The following is an 18,011-nucleotide window of genomic DNA, read 5'->3' as shown; positions in this document are numbered from 1 at the left end:
GAAAGTATGAAAAATGACTTTTTCTCTGTTCATGGACAAGAAAGAAAAGGAAAGGAAAATAGGTTGCTATAAATTAAGAAGTTCGCCAAGTGAAAAAAAGATCTTGGCTCAAACTGAAAAAAAAAAGAGCCAAGGTAATTTTTTTAAATTTCTACAAACATTTTGCACCAAATTTTACAAAATTTAATATTTAGGCGCAATTTGAGTCGTAGAATCGAATTATGGAAAAAACTTGGCATGTCATTTTAGAAAAAGTCCGATATTTGTATCAAAATACATATTAAAGAACAATTCTATGTATAAATCTAATATATATCTCAAGTCATGCTTTCGAGACATGAAAAACATAATTTGAATTTTGTCAGTCAACCCAGTAGAACGGGAAATATAGAACTGCCTCCCTTTTTGTGCAATGTACTTACATTTAGATATTTGCTATTACTTACATAATGGTTTTATCTCATACAGAAATTTATTGTGCAAAGTGATTTGATTTTTAATATAATGTGAATTTAGTTCCTTAGGAAATGATGAAATTCTTCAGACAGTATTACACTTGTGGGATACTGCTGGCAGTGTTAGTGGAGATCCTGTGCTTGATGAAAGATTAACTGCTAATGGCTTTAACCTCAGAATTTTAAAAGGTATTTAAATTAAGTCTAGAAACTTCAATTTTAGTATTATAACTGTGATACTTTTCTGTTAAGGGGGTTCTGTAAAGAGCCAAACGTAAGTATTACCTAGAAATTTAACTAGATGGCAAACCTGACAATATGTACAGCTTCATTTAAAAATCACTGTTTAATTAAATTCAAATCAATTTGAAGAGAAATGTAAATATGTAAGATAGATTTTACAAGTATACAAATTAAATGATACAATAAAGGCATTTCATTTGAAACTGCCAAAAATATTTGCATCTTCTCATGCAACTGACGCCACATGAATTCAGTTAGATAGGAATTTAGTTGGTGGCAAATAATATTGTGCTGATATTTATTTTGCTCCGCCTGCAACCTTTTAATATTCTACATGTGGCATTCCTTATCAGGATCAGTAAAATTATACTTATGGTTACTTTCAGATGTCCATACCCGGTAGCTATCACTTCGTCAGTTTTATAGCCTTTTTATAGGAATAATAGCAGAATCTTACAGAAATAGGGACAAGTATTTGTTGTAATGATGAATATATAAAAACATCAGAGTAGAAAACTTATAAAGTAATTTAACGTAAAGCAGGTTTGGTTAACATATCCGCTTCCATTTCACTGGAGGTATATAGTGCATGTTTAGTTCACTATATTCCTATGCTTCTTGCACAGAATGATGTTGAATGTCTGTATGATTTATACAGAAGTGAAAAACAAAGTTCTTTATCATTTAAGAGCTTCCAGACCATCATAATTTATTGCTGTTCTGTTTTCCATGCTGTAACCTAGTTCTGAAAAACAATGTAGATAGGCACTTCCTATGGCAGCTTCAGAAAGAACCATATATTCTTTTGAACCATTCTTCACTGATGATAAAGCTACACTTTGCTTTTTTCATGATTCCCTGACAATCGCAGAACCACTTAGTATAAATACAAAATCTGTATGAGATTTTCGATCCTTAACATTTGATACGCAGTCTGCATCCAAAGACAATTTTTCTGTGATGAGCAATTTTCCTGTTTGGCTGTAAATTATTCCTTGATCTCAGCTTTGTTTTTGATACTGAAGTATTCTTTTTGTAGCAACCCAATGTTCTTTCCCAAGACTGCTATTGCCCACCAGCAGCCGAGCGGTAAAGTCGCTGAACACTGGTAGTTTGGTCTAAGGTTCAAATCCCACGAACAGGCTGGCTGCATGTGTGTTTTCATGTTTTTTCCCATGTGTAACATGTATATGAGCCAGTTCCCTTAGAAAGTCTTCCACAAAGGCATCCCTTTCCTTAGGCAGATAGCCTTGGAGGCGTTGCTGTAATCGCATAAACCAAACCAAACCAAGACTGCTGTTAAACTGACTTAAAATATTCAATGCATATGTAATACCTGGCCTGGTAACTACTAAATTATATTTAAGTGATCCTATGAAATTTTTAAATGGGACATTATTTATTTCTGAAATTTCATTTTCATTTGAAAACTCATCTTTTTTGATAATTTTGTGCTGTTACCTGTAGGTGAGGATACAGATTTAGTATTTTGCATATTATTGCAATTTAAAATATCATCAATGAGAAATTTTAAATGAATTTTTATTTTGATAAAATTGTATGCTTGGGCAGAATGTAATTTTTCTGAAGCCTTTCATTTTAAAAGCTGAAGCTAAACTATTGAAACTATTTTATAATCACTAAAAATGGTACAATCGTCAGCTTAAATAATTATGGTGATTTCACTGCTAGATGTCCTTTTGGTATAAACACAATTACCTAAATTTAGAAACTTCATAGATTTTATTGGTTTCCCTCTTCCCCTCCCCATTGCCTTTTTAGCTATTTCAGACCATATAAAGATCACTTTTATCTGAATTTGCTCCATCGCAAAAACCTTCAGGAATTTCCATGCAAATTTTTTCACCTAAATTTCCATTTACATAGGACATTACAAAATCTAATTGGTAACCTTTTAGACTGTGTTCTGGAGCATAGTCTAAAACAGTTCATAGGGAACTTAATCTAGCAAGAGGAGCAAAATGTTCAATGAAATTAAGGCCAGGGATTTGAGCTCAACCTTTAGGAACTAGCCTAAGCTTACAATTTTTTATAATGCCGTCTTGATTGTATTTTAATTTAGTACCAATAACTTTCCTTTTGAGGTCCTTTCAATAGTTCTCAAGCCTTTTCTTTAGCGAGAGAAGTATTTTCTGATAGCATGGCATTATGCCAACTTTCAGCATATGTACCATTTAATGCTTGTTGCATTGAGGATTAATGTTATCCTAAACAACATTTTGAATTTGTTCATTTTTATTTACAGTTGTAGAGTAATACAGTACAAAGTCCGTAATCCGGACTCATCGGGACTTCGGCGATTCCGGATTAAGGGTTTTTCCAAATTATAGATCATCAATTTAAATCTGGTAAGATGGCATGCAGAAATTATACAATTAAAAATATGAAACCTTAATTTATGAAATAAAGAGCGATTATGATCTAAAGGGTATCAAAATTTACAAAACAAAAATGCTGAATATTTATTTGTTTACTTTATTAAACATTTCTTTCAATATAAGTTGTTTAAGTTGCTTCATTTTTTGTGCTAAATGTGCATTCGTAAAGCATACAAAAAAAAAATTTGTGGCTTTGAGGTATGGATTATAGATCATTCCGGATAATGGACATCCGGATTACAGACTTTGTACTGTATTATTTTTTAGGGTTTCCAGCTATTTTAGCTAAACCTGTTTTATATTTTCTTGGAACAACCAATTTGCCTTTTAATCAGAATGGGATAGTACTGATTCTCTGCCATTTTCATTTTCCTCTTCAAATTTAGTCAGACAGCAGCTCCATGTTGCCTAGAGGCGATCATTCATCATAAGACACTTTAAGACACAATAACACGCCGAATAAATACTAATTCAGAAGTCAAACAACAAAAATCAGCGTTATACCTACAAAATTTTCACAGGACTAGTTTCGATGGTTTTTACCAAACCATCATCTTCAGCTGCAAAACCACAAATGAACAAGATAGGAAATAATGATTAGATAAGATAAGAAAGCCTGGACAAGAATAAGCAAGTGGCGCCATCTGTTGGCGAAACCAGAACTAAAACATAATTTCTCTAAAAGCCGAAGGCAAATTTGGATTGGAATTAGGATCGTTAACTAGAACAGAAAGATTTTTATGAATGTGAAATGCCTCTAGAAAATCCAGTTCTCCAATGGAAGATGTTTTTTGAATAATTTTAGCAGCAGAAAAATTGAAAGTGTGATTTTCGGACCAACAATGTTGAGCAACAGAAGACTTCTGTGTTTCCTTTCTTCTAACATATGCCTCATGTTCCTTGACGCGAAATTTTAAGGCTCTCTTAGTTTGGCCAATGTAAATTAAACCACACTGGCAAGGAATCCTATAAATACCCCAGGAATTCATATCCGGAATGGGGTCCTTGAGTATAGAAGTTGGAATTTTATTGATGGGAGAATAAACAACCCGAAAGTTAAATTTCTGCAAAATATGTGCAACTTTATAGCTAATTGATGGAAAGAAGGGAATGACAACAGAATTTTTATAATCTCCTAAAATAAGAGTGTGGCTTTTAGTGTGTTGAGATGAGAATTTTTTAACTGCTTGATCAATAATGTTGGGTGAAAAGCCCCTGTCAATAGCTATTGCTTTTAAATAATTTAGTTCTTCATCAAGGGCTAGTTTGGAGGAGCAAACTTGAAGAGCACGGAAAACATAGGAATAAAATGAAGCTAACTTTTATTTACTCGGATGACATGATTTAAAGTGTGATGGAAGGAAAACCGATGAAGGTTTACGGTAAACTGTAGTACTGAAGTTGGATGTGTTACGTGTGACCAGAATGTCGAGAAACGGAAGAGAATTGCAAGTCTCAAGTTCAAAAGTGAACTGAATAACAGGATCAATAAAATTCATTGTTGAAAGAACTTTATTTAAATCATCTTTATTACCTTCAAACAGGGTAAAAGTATCGTCTACGTAGCGGAACCATGCCGGGAAGTTTAAAGTTTCAAACAATTTTGATTCATAATAATGCATGTAGATATCAGCCAGGATGGGACTGAGGGGGCTTCCCATGGCTAATCCCTCAGTTTGCTTGTAATATTTATTTTGGAAAACAAAATGTGTTTGTTTCAAACAGAGTTGAGTGAGAGAAATTAGCTCATCAATTTCGATGCAAGAGAAATGAAATTCGCGAAGTCTGGTTTCTAGACATCTTAATGCACCCTCCACTGGGACATTGGTGAATAATGATTTTACATCAAAAGAAACCATGGGTAAATTACTAGGAGAAATGTTTTTAACCTTTTTTACAAACTCTATTGAATTTTTTATGGTGTAAATGTTATTGTCTAATAGAGTGGAAAATCTAGAAACTAAATATTTAGCTAAAGGATACGAGGCAGTACCTAAATTTGATACAATAGGGCGGAAAGGAATACCACACACACACAACTTCAGTACTACAATTGGGAACACATCCAACTTCAGTACTACAGTTTACCGTAAACCTTCATCGGTTTTCCTTCCATCACACTTTAAATCATGTCATCCGAGTAAATAAAAGTTAGCTTCATTTTATTCCTATGTTTTCCGTGCTCTTCAAGTTTGCTCCTCCAAACTAGCCCTTGATGAAGAACTAAATTATTTAAAAGCAATAGCTATTGACAAGGGCTTTTCACCCAACATTATTGATCAAGCAGTTAAAAAATTCTCATCTCAACACACTAAAAGCCACACTCTTATTTTAGGAGATTATAAAAATTCTGTTGTCATTCCCTTCTTTCCATCAATTAGCTATAAAGTTGCACATATTTTGCAGAAATTTAACTTTCGGGTTGTTTATTCTCCCATCAATAAAATTCCAACTTCTATACTCAAGGACCCCATTCCGGATATGAATTCCTGGGGTATTTATAGGATTCCTTGCCAGTGTGGTTTAATTTACATTGGCCAAACTAAGAGAGCCTTAAAATTTCGCGTCAAGGAACATGAGGCATATGTTAGAAAAAAGGAAACACAGAAGTCTTCTGTTACTCAACATTGTTGGTCCGAAAATCACACTTTCAATTTTTCTGCTGCCAAAATTATTCAAAAAACATCTTCCATTGGAGAACTGGATTTTCTAGAGGCATTTCACATTCATAAAAATCTTTTTGTTCTAGTTAACGATCCTAATTCCAATCCAAATTTGCCTTCGGCTCTTAGAGAAATTATGTTTTAGTTCTGGTTTCGCCAACAGATGGCGCCACTTGCTTATTCTTGTCCAGGCTTTCTTATCTTATCTAATCATTATTTCCTATCTTGTTCATTTGCTGTTTTGCAGCTGAAGATGATGGTTCGGTAAAACCATCGAAACTAGTCCTGTGAAAATTTTGTAGGTATAACGCTGATTTTTGTTGTTTGACTTCTGAATTAGTATTTATTCGGCGTGTTATTGTGTCTTAATTATAGAAGCCCCAAACAGGCTTACATTTTGCTTTCTTTTTTGCACGTGGTGTGGCCGCCATTTTCTGATTGTAGGAGTTTCGGTGACTACATTTTTGCAATTTTCAAGTTATGTTTATGTTTTGTACATTTGGATATTGTGCTTTGCTTGTCTGATTTCATGCATTTTGCTTACAAACGTTTTGTTTTCTATTCATTTCAGTGAGGGATTTTTCTGCTGTTTTGTGTGTACTTTATTATTGCTCAGTTAATTTAGTTTGATTTTCTGCATTGTTTATCATGCCTTCATCCGTTAATCGTTTCACTAAATTATGCCTGAAACAGCAAAAATTCCTGAATCATCTTGACTTTTTACTTAAATGTAAATGTAAAAAATTGATCCCCAATTTTATTCAAATCAAATCTAATCAAAAACCTTCGAGTCACGTTTCAAGAATTCTGTTAAATTGCAAGCTTGCCTTACTTCGGTCTGTGATAAGGGATACACGTCAACAATTGTCCAAAATTGAACATGAACTCTATAAGCTTCACCTGGGACTTGCTAAATCATATCCAAAATTCACTGCCCTTGAACAAAAGTCTTGGTCTAGAACGGAGAATGCAGTTAACCGTCATAAAAACACCCTTGCAGTTAAATTCGAAAAACTTCTTTTACAGTCTTCCAGTTCAAGTAGTTCAAAAAATCTTCCCATTGTAAACATCAAGCCAATAGTTAATATTTCTAATGTTAGTCTTTCAGAAGAACAAGAGAGAATTCTAAAATATAATTTTAACTTCTCACAAACCTGTAGACCCTCGATTCCAAAGATTTTGGCTCCTATCGAAAAAGCTTTCAAGTTCAGTACAGTTTCAGATTCACAGAAAGAAATGATTAGGCATCTTATCGCTCATAATGTGAAATTCAATAATAAACCTTTGAAACCAAATCTAACTGTGAGAGAAAGAGCTACAATGCGCGAAATTCATTCTAACCCGGATATTATCATTTCAAAGGCCGACAAAGGTGGCCAGATAGTCGTCATGGATAAGAACACTTACATCGATGGTGTCACTAAACTCTTAAACGAAGGACCATATAATCCGATCCCTAAAGATCCTTCACCTTCGGACTTATCCAAAATAAAAACTGCGATCAAATCTTCGCAAATCATTTCAAGCAACTTAAAACATTCGCTTATCCCATCTGTTGCGAATTGTGCCAGATTATATGCTCTTCCCAAAATTCATAAAAGTGGTATTTCTTTCCGCCCTATTGTATCAAATTTAGGTACTGCCTCGTATCCTTTAGCTAAATATTTAGTTTCTAGATTTTCCACTCTTTTAGACAATAACATTTACACCATAAAAAATTCAATAGAGTTTGTAAAAAAGGTTAAAAACATTTCTCCTAGTAATTTACTCATGGTTTCTTTTGATGTAAAATCATTATTCACCAATGTCCCAGTGGAGGGTGCATTAAGATGTCTAGAAACCAGACTTCGCGAATTTCATTTCTCTTGCATCGAAATTGATGAGCTAATTTCTCTCACTCAACTCTGTTTGAAACAAACACATTTTGTTTTCCAAAATAAATATTACAAGCAAACTGAGGGATTAGCCATGGAAAGCCCCCTCAGTCCCATCCTGGCTGATATCTACATGCATTATTATGAATCAAAATTGTTTGAAACTTTAAACTTCCGGGCATGGTTCCGCTACGTAGACGATACTTTTACCCTGTTTGAAGGTCACAAACATGATTTAAATAAAGTTCTTTCAACAATGAATTCTATTGATCCTGCTATTCAGTTCACTTTTGAACTTGAGACTTGCAATTCTCTTCCGTTTCTTGACATTCTGGTCACATGTAACACATCCAACTTCAGTACTACAGTTTACCGTAAACCTTCATCGGTTTGCCTTCCACCACACTTTAAATCATGTCATCCGACTAAACAAAAGTTAGCTTCATTTTATTCCTATGTTTTCCGTGCTCTTCAAGTTTGCTCCTCCAAACTAGCCCTTGATGAAGAACTAAATTATTTAAAAGCAATAGCTATTGACAGGGGCTTTTCACCCAACATTATTGATCAAGCAGTTAAAAAATTCTCATCTCAACACACTAAAAGCCACACTCTTATTTTAGGAGATTATAAAAATTCTGTTGTCATTCCCTTCTTTCCATCAATTAGCTATAAAGTTGCACATATTTTGCAGAAATTTAACTTTCGGGTTGTTTATTCTCCCATCAATAAAATTCCAACTTCTATACTCAAGGACCCCATTCCGGATATGAATTCCTGGGGTATTTATAGGATTCCTTGCCAGTGTGGTTTAATTTACATTGGCCAAACTAAGAGAGCCTTAAAATTTCGCGTCAAGGAACATGAGGCATATGTTAGAAAAAAGGAAACACAGAAGTCTTCTGTTACTCAACATTGTTGGTCCGCTTTCAATTTTTCTGCTGCCAAAATTATTCAAAAAACATCTTCCATTGGAGAACTGGATTTTCTAGAGGCATTTCACATTCATAAAAATCTTTCTGTTCTAGTTAACGATCCTAATTCCAATCCAAATTTGCCTTCGGCTTTTAGAGAAATTATGTTTTAGTTCTGGTTTCGCCAACAGATGGCGCCACTTGCTTATTCTTGTCCAGGCTTTCTTATCTTATCTAATCATTATTTCCTATCTTGTTCATTTGCGGTTTTGCAGCTGAAGATGATGGTTCGGTAAAACCATCGAAACTAGTCCTGTGAAAATTTTGTAGGTATAACGCTGATTTTTGTTGTTTGACTTCTGAATTATAAGACACTTTGTTTATCATTTTCTCCTCCTGAGTAAAAGGGAAAAAAGTTTTGAATTCTGAGTCGAAACTACAGGAATTTTCAAACTCGTCAATAAATTTTGTCTCTGTTTATTATTACTTTATATGCATTAGAATCCAAAGTCTGTAATCTTTTGATTCATCAGAACATCCAATAAAAATGCATTCTCTAGATCGAAAATCAAATTTGGCTATAGCAAAAGTGCTTTTTGACCAGAAGTTCAGAAATGACAGAGAGTTAACATTTGGCCAAATATTACCTCTTAAGGTCTTATTGTGTCATCTCCTGAACTTCGCCTCGGGAAGCAATTTCATAAGTATTGACAGCTTCAGCCCAAAATTTGTGAGGCAGATTAGCCTGTAATAACATTGCATATTGAAACTAAAGTGCAGTTCGATCTTTCAATTCTGTCATTTTGCTCAAGCATATAGGAAGTTGTTTTATTGTGTTTTATTCCATTATTGTTATCATAAAGAAATTTATTAAAGTCTTACCCTATATATTCTAGTCTACTATCTGTTTGAAGAATTTTGATTTTGGAATTCAGATTATTTTCAGTGTGGATGACACTGAAATTTATAAATTTACAAAATTTATAAAAACTTATTTACCTTCATTTTTAGATTTAAAAAAAATAAACATGGGGTATCAAGATTAAAAGATATATATATATATTACCATGAAAGACCGAAATTGGAGAATGTCAACATTCACCAAATGCGTCGGTGAAAGATCGAATATTGCATTACATTCTTGTACATTCGGACCCTCACTGGTGTATGTCGACAATCACAGATATGCTCTGGTGTGGTCAAAAAGAGAGGAGTAGACAAAGAGGCGATTAGCTGTTTCCCGCCAAATCTTTTTGTTCTGTGGGAATCAGTCAGCTTTGTCAGTCTTATGCAAGGTTTGATGGTGCAAGCAATGTTTTCTTAATTTTGTTTTTCCGATAATCTAATTTATACTGAATGGATACTGAAGTGAATCATGATCTTTTTTCTTGAAAAGTTAAAAGCATTAGCTGTGAGTAAACAAGAAGACAATTGTTTTTATTTTTCTCAAGAAAAGTACTCTAAAATACTTTCTGAAGTGGTTTCTGCTAAAACTAAGTGCAACACACCTTTGGATTACAGATGATTAAAACGTTTTGACATTTTAAAAATTAATGATGAGAAGAGAAGTCAATTGTATTATTAAAACCAGGAGAAACAAATATACAATATTACGTTACCAATGAGGAATTGTTTAGTATACTATATGAAACTCACACCAGAACAGGCCACGGAGGAAGAACACCTATGCTATGCAAATTAAATACAAAAATATTACATATGAAGTTGTAATGTTGTACTTAAATTTATGCAAACAGTATGAAAGGAAACACAGTGCACCTAAGAGAGGTATTATTGTGAAACCAAATGATCAGTTCTGAGTTAAACTCAAGATGTCAAGCTTATCTGATAGATCTGCAGTCAAATAGAGATGGTGAATATAAGCTCATAATGGTGTATCAAGATAATTTAATTAAGTTTGTCCAGCTACGACCTTTGAAAACTAAGAGAGATAAAGAAGTAGTATATCATTTTCTTGCAATATTTTTAATATTTGGTGCTCCAGCAATATTGCAGTCAGATAATGGTAGAGAATTCAGTATTCATGTCATTTCCAAAATGTGGAAAGATGTTAAGATAGTTTATGGAAGGCCTCTTCACAGTCAAACAGAAAGCTCAGTTTAAAGGGCCACTCAGGATGTACAGAATATGCTAACTGCATGGATGAATGATAATGATGCAAATAAATGGATAGAAGGTTTACCCTTTGTTCAATTTGCCAAGAGCACTACATACCACGAAGGAATATGCCAAAGTCCTTATGAAGCCACGTTTGACGTTAAAGTAAAAAGAGGCATAGCAAATCGCAAATATCGAAACCGAAGAACAACTCGAAAAAATTGCCAATACTTTTGAAACCGAAGAACAGCTTGAAGAAACTGGTAATACTTCTGAAAACAATTTGAGCGGTGGTCATAGCAAAAACCATATTAACGAGAAGCGGTGAGCAAGGCTATACATGCTGTCATTGCAAAAGGAAGTGTTCCACAAATAAATGCAGTTGTAAAAGCAAGGGTCTCTTCTGCAATTCAAAGTGTCATAATAGTTTAAGTTGTTGCAATAAATAAGATTTGAATCACATAATTTAGTAAGTTTTTTTATTACTGTTATTTTATTTTCTTATTTAGAATGTACTGTGTAATTAAGTAAGTCTTTAACTTCTATTATTTTCCTTTCTCATTTTGAACGTACTGTGTTTTTTAAGTTCTTATTTTAAGTCTCAAGTGCATTTTTTCGCAACTGAATTACGGAGAAGAAAATATAATACTCTTATATGTTCAACATTCACCATTAGTACATCGGGAATGTCGACATTGACTGGTGTAAGTCAGAAATAAGAGTATTTGGAAAATATTTCGGACATACACCAATCGACTATGTGAATGTTGACATTCTCCAGACTTTGGTGTTTCACTGTAACATATATATATATATATATATTTAAATTGGTTATTTTATATTAATATTTTTCATTTTATTCAACCGTTGATCTTATTCATTTATCATTTTTTGTTTCTTAGATGGGAATGAAGTTGCATTAGAATTAATGGGCAAGACACCAAAAATTGCATTTTATGGTATTGAAGATTTAAAAGAAATCTTAATTCTTCTTAAACAGAAGGGTTATTCTGCAAAATTATCTGATTGTCGACCAGGCAAAGTCATCCTCTATCTACAAGTAAGATTTTTTTATGAAAACACTCAAATCTGTATTATTGATTTTTAATTTTATATTTTACCTTTCTAAACATCAGTTTTGAAGAAACTTTGGAAGTAGAATAGATACTGTATTTATGTGCATGTTTTTCCACATTTTTAATAATTTTATCTTTTCAAAATTGAACAGAGAAAATTACAGTATCTTACAATTCTGAGGGTAAAGTTTAAAGGAAAAACATAATATATTAAAACCCACATAAAAATAGGTGTATTAATTTTATTATATTTGGTATTCCAAAATCAGTTTTTGTTAATACTTTCTGTACCTTCTTACATAATCTTTGCTATTTATATATGTTTCATACTATGTCCACATTAGAATGATTGATAAAACTTTGTAAATTAAGATGCAAATTATTCATAATAACATTAGAATTTTATTTACGCAAGTTGCTTATGCACGTAGTTAAATATTACAGCATTTTTAAAAATCAAATAACAGAAGCCTCGAACAGCTTACCTCTGAACATGAAGTCAAGAGTGTCAGTTGCTGGTATAAAAGCTGTAATATATATCATCAGATAAAATTCAAAATGAAGTAATAGAATTCTCGAGGAGCAAGTAGGTGCAAAATAATGCTCAAGCATTAAATACAGTTAAGATTTAAATAAAAGGAAATAGGCTATACTTCATATTCATTTTATAAAATCTTAATTTAGAGCAAGAGACATAACCCACAAACTTCTGAAAACCTAAATACTGAAAAATTTAAATATGCCACAATCGTTACATATATATCTTGAAGACTGCTGTTTAGGAAATTCTAGAGAGAAATGTACGAGTGAAAATCCCATTGACAAATTTTACATAGTACATAAAAAATACTAAAATACTTACAAATTTACTGTTAAGTGCATCCCCCCCAAAAAAAAAAGTTTTATGCATTGATTTATTGAAAAAATATTCAAAATTTCATTTGCCATTAATTTTAAATACATTGAAAAACCTTGGAGTTTCTTAAGCACTAGGACTACTGTTCTAAGCACATTATTTATGGCAACACTAGTTATGTAGTCAAAGGATCCATAATTTGTCACTATTTCATAATTATATTACGTTTTAAAATAGTCTTTATTTACATATCATAGGAATCCCAATAAAATGGGTTGTTCATCATAGGCAATCTTTATCTATTTTCTAAGGAATATTAATTTCTTCGTTCACTTCCACCTAATGAGTTACAAAGATTTTCTTTCACCTGCAGATATACTGATGAAATTATAACTTTCAAGAATTTTAATCTCATTAAGAACAGCAGCATCTATCCTGAATGTCTCAAACTAAACAAAACCAGCTGAGATCAGCTAACAATAGATTACCCTGATCTTAGCATTATCAATCTCCAAGAAATAAGCTCTGTTGCAAAAGAAGAGATTTCAGTTTTACTACCATTAAGCTGATTAACTAGTTGACTAATATATCCAAAAAATAATTACTAATACTAATTGATCAATAAAAGCAGGTTAAAGGTATTTGTACCAAAATAGAGCAACAAGAGAAAGAAATATTTCTTCTCATTCAAACAGTAGCAGAAAATATTGGGCCGCAACAAATATCTGTACAACAATGATTCAATACTGTATTTGCCGGCGTATAAGATGCATCGGCTTATAAGACACACCCCCTATTTTATACACATTTTTTAGGGATTAAACTTTATTTCTGATCATTATAATGAATTTACAGTATTTTAAATATAAAGTAATAACTTCTGAAAATACCCAATCTATCTGGGAAAGAACATCTGTTAATCTCCTTCGTCAAAGCCCAGACACTCATCTCCAGAGCTAAATGAAGAATCACTTGAAACCTCAGTATCTGAGTCCTCATACAATAAATTGTCCTCTGTACCATCCAATGTATTACTAACACCACACTTCTTAAATGATTTAAAACACTGTCTCTGTTTTCACAGCATCTTTGACCCATTCCCAAATGACGTGCAAGACGCGCCCCAGTTTTCAGACCTATTTTCAAAGCAAAAATTTGCTTATATGCCAGCAAATATGGTAGTTCATGTTGGCATTTTTAATCATATTTTGTCAAATGATTTTTTGAATTTTAAAGAAAGAGACTTTAGAGCATTGTGTTGTGAAATTTGTAAAATGCATCGTTATCGTTAAGTACAAGGTGACTGAAATGGAACTATCATAATACCAGATTAGAACCATCATTTACTTCCAGTACCATATCCATCATTCTTATCTTCTTTATATTAGATTTTTAAAGAGTCTCCTGCAAGATATGCAGATTTTTTAAGTATTTATGACTTGAAAAAGCTTCCTGTGAAGTTCTGCTTTTACCAATGGTTGCAAAATGTTCTAGCAATTGAAAGAACTATTGAAATTTGGGATGACTTGCTGTTTGGACAGTTTAAAAAAAAAAAATTCATCATTCTCAAATGATGTGGAAGTAATAAAGATAAAAAGTTTCTTATATTTTTTTCCCCTCTTTTTGTTGAAAATGTTCTTACCTTTCCTTGAACTCTATCAAAAAGATCAACTACTACTTCCTTTTTTTCTGAAAATATCTTAAAACTCATAAATGATTCACTCATAAATTCAGCACTTTAAAATTCTGAAGCCTGAATATGGGAAAGTAACTAAAGCAGAAAATTTTTGTAAATTTTCTTTTAATGATCCAAATTGTTATAATGATAGACAGAAAATCTATTTTACACTTATTGCTGATCAGTTAATGAAAGATAGATGCTGAAAAAAAGGAGATTTCACAGGCTGAAAATTTTGCATTGAAACAAGAAGATCAGCAATGTGTGTTAACAATGATTCAATACTTAATTATCTAATGACCAATAAATTATTCTCTTATTCAAAATGCTTCTTGTACAGACCCATGATTAATGGCTAAAAATTTAGAAAAAGCCCAAAACAAAATGATAATGATAAATAAGGAGTGAAAATAGTTCTAATGATACTTTACCTTTTTGCTACTGAGAAATGTAACACTATCTTCTCATATATTTTACATAGTTTACAGTATACAGGAAAAAATATATTTCAAGATACACGTTATTTGATGTTTAGAAGATAAAGATTAGGAAGAGCAGACTTTATTTTGATGTTAGAAATATTTTACCTAAATTTTTGGACTGTTAATGTTAATGTTATTAATGTTACACTACCATACATTTATCTCGCGTGTGAGTTAACAAGTATTGCCATTGAGTGAAACATATGATCTTTGCTTTTTCTCACATAGTCTGACAATAGCCATTTTCTAAGTTGCTGCAACTAAGTGTGACATAAGATCTTTTATTTATTTTTATAACTATTATTAAAACTATAATTTCAAACTATAACTCAACAAAATTAAAAAATTTTAAAGCAATAAGTGTATTAGCTAATATTGAAATCTTTCTCTTGAATTTTAATGATATAACGGATGGAAATTTTTTACGAACAATTTTACTGTAATTAAGACACAATAACACACCGAATAAATAGTAATTTTACTGTAGTTAATAAATTATGTATATAATGTCACATAATGTACTGTGCTAGAACATTGTGTAATTTTTAATAATCCAAATTAGAACTTCAGTAATTATGTTCTATAATTATTTTGAAGGGTGAAGCTGTTCGCATTGCAAGACAGTGTCCTGCTAACCCAAGAATAGACGATGTTGAAGAACTTCTTAAAAAAAGAGAAATGCTTCCATCTGAATGCACATCATGTATTCATATGAGACCATTTTTCCATGAACTGCATTCTATACATGAGGCTGAAAAAAGTTGTTCTTAAAAGTTTATAGACTTCTGAATCTTTAATTTTTAATTTAAAATCATTCATATGTATAAATGTTGTTTTTACGTGTATATTATGTGTCATTTTCCAGATTTTTCTTGTATCTTTCGAAGAGATCATAGATATCTTCTGTTATAAAATATCATAGACTTTATCATCCTGTTATTTCATTTCTATTCTCAAGCAAAAAGATATAATAAAGTTTTACAAAATATTATGTGATTAATTTTATATTTATTTTCACTGAGCTGGCATTGGTATGCCTGTTCTGTAAGATTTTGAAATATCTATAGGGATTCCTCTTTTTGGCTGATAAGGTGTTTGCCGAGCTATCATACGTATGCAGTCAATAATTGGACACACAGATAGGCAAAGAGTGCATCCAGTACACTGATCTGTAACCTGAGGTAAATGAGTCAAAGGATCAAATGTTATAGCTTGATATCCTGAGTCATTACAAGCCATATAGCACTTTCCACAATTAATGCACATTTCCTGCAAAGTAAAAATATAACATTACTTATTTCAGATCATGTCAGGTAAACAATTGTCAACAGAATTTTATTGCTTTTATTTTGATTAATATTTTTGAATAACTAAAAATGTAGTCTTTGGTCTGATGTAAAATTACTGATTTGCTTTAAATCCTTCAAAATAACTATTGTTAGTTTTTATTTATTTATATTACCCCTATTGACATCTTACCTCATCAATAACAGCAACCATTTGTTGTGTAATATCCAGATCAGAAAATGTGCCTATTTTGTTTAAAGCTTTGCCAATGACATCCTGTAATAAAGTAAAATAAATCATAAATAACTGCAAAAATAAATATAATTTGGAGAAATTTTAATTCTGCGCTTTTCTTTTTTTTTTTTTTTTTTTTTTTTTTTTTTCTTTTACCTTCACTTTTGGGATAAAGTTTTGTGGTTCTCTCGGTGGTCTGTTGGGCTTGGGTTCATTTATTTCACTTAATAAATCTTGATTAGCCTTTATTTCTGAAATAATTGCTTGTTTTTGTGCCAGAAAAGCTCCAAAGTTTGGTAGTTTCTAGAAGCAAAAATTTTAAGAACATTAACATTTTAAAGTGCCTAAACAGAAATCTTTATGTAAAAAACTAAATAATAAGAAAGATAATCATAAATTTAACATACATAAAAAATTAAACATATTCAATAAAAATAATAATTAAAATTAGCTGCGTTTTCTGTTTCCCTGCACCTTTTTTAATTTATTTTCTTGAAGTAATTCAGATTCATTACAAAAGTGGCATTAATGCCAGTATGTGAAGCTACTTATATTATGAAATCAATGTTAACCAACTATCCAACCAATATATAAGATACTGAATCAGTACATGAGAGTTAAGAGGAAAATATTAGGCACTTTTAAATAAATATATTTTGACAGTGTGTGTCTGGTTATAATAGCAATTTTGCTCAGTTTTTATGCTTTTGGCATGCATGTATTAATATGATGAAATTAATAACGTATGATGAAATTAATAACAATATGTGTAGTTATTGATTTCATCATACGGGCAGATTTAAAGGATGTAGATATACTATTCTAAACACCACATGTTAAGAAATGGAATAATTGTCTATGTAAGAATTGTTTTGTAATTGAATCAATATAAGATGTATGTAAATTAACCATAGTGTTGACTCCAAGAGCTAGTAAGACTGGGGTGTTTAATGCTATTAAAATTGCATAAAATTAAATTTGTAATTTAATTGGTAATTAATAAATGATCAAATTTTGTAAATGAACTATATTTGCACCTAAAAACATTAGTTATTTCCCTTAATATACAAATAATAGGTCACTCATGAATTACTTTATCTCAGATCTTTTTAGGAATGATTTTTATGCATTTAGAAACAACTGATAGCTAATTAATTTCATTACATTGTTTTCATTTCAGTGACATTAGCAATGTATGCATTACAAATTTTATAACTTGGATCATAGTTACTAAAAATTATAAAGTTTCTGAAGGCATTAATTTGAGAGCTGTTATTTTAATTTTGCAAATATTATAATCCATATTATATATAAAAGGGCTCTTTAAAATATTCTCTTGTCCATTATATATATTTTATTATTATTATTATTGTTTTATCCTTCAAATTACTGCTTCAAATTTCAAAGCATTTTCCTTCCCTCTTTCTCTCCCTGCTTTATTTAAACAATTTAAGTGAATAAAGTACTTTAATATGTCTTATGAAAGTTTGTAGAGTATAAAGTTACACTGAAAGCAATGGATTTTCTTTTTACCTTGCCTACAATGCCTTCGATATCAAGAACAGGTTTGCCTTTCTGGTGCTTTTCTGTTGGTGGAGATTGGCCATCCCATTGTTCTAATTCAGGCAAACTTTGCAGGTAGAGTAAGGCTTTCAAACCTGTTATATAGTCATCTATTACAGTAAAATCTTGATTCTGAATTGCACTACATACCTGTTTAGAAAAGAAATTCTGA

At 31.6% G+C, this 18,011-nt stretch overlaps 2 protein-coding genes across 2 annotated transcripts in view; one reads left to right on the top strand and one right to left on the bottom strand.

Moving 5' to 3' along the window:
* LOC118196046 (PMS1 protein homolog 1-like) overlaps positions 1-15,744 on the top strand; it is a 68,212-nt gene extending 52,468 nt beyond the window's left edge. The window contains exons 12-14 of the mRNA XM_035367414.2: positions 517-644; positions 11,566-11,723; positions 15,353-15,744. Coding sequence (XP_035223305.1) covers positions 517-644; positions 11,566-11,723; positions 15,353-15,526 — 460 coding nt within the window. The 3' untranslated portion in view covers positions 15,527-15,744. The remainder of the gene's footprint in view (positions 1-516; positions 645-11,565; positions 11,724-15,352) is intronic.
* su(r) (dihydropyrimidine dehydrogenase su(r)) overlaps positions 15,220-18,011 on the bottom strand; it is a 59,261-nt gene continuing 56,469 nt past the window's right edge. Inside the window, exons 19-22 of the mRNA XM_035367413.2 lie at positions 17,810-17,989; positions 16,433-16,579; positions 16,235-16,318; positions 15,220-16,024 (exon numbers count right to left, since the gene is read on the bottom strand). Of these exons, the coding sequence (XP_035223304.2) occupies positions 15,770-16,024; positions 16,235-16,318; positions 16,433-16,579; positions 17,810-17,989 (666 nt within the window). The 3' untranslated portion in view covers positions 15,220-15,769. The remainder of the gene's footprint in view (positions 16,025-16,234; positions 16,319-16,432; positions 16,580-17,809; positions 17,990-18,011) is intronic.

The sequence above is a fragment of the Stegodyphus dumicola genome, chromosome 5 (genome assembly GCF_044657685.1).
Source record: "Stegodyphus dumicola isolate Sdum_Otavi_A_Nest chromosome 5, ASM4465768v1".
NCBI classification, from domain to species: Eukaryota; Metazoa; Arthropoda; class Arachnida; order Araneae; family Eresidae; genus Stegodyphus; species Stegodyphus dumicola.
This window is presented reverse-complemented; position numbering and strand designations above follow the sequence as displayed.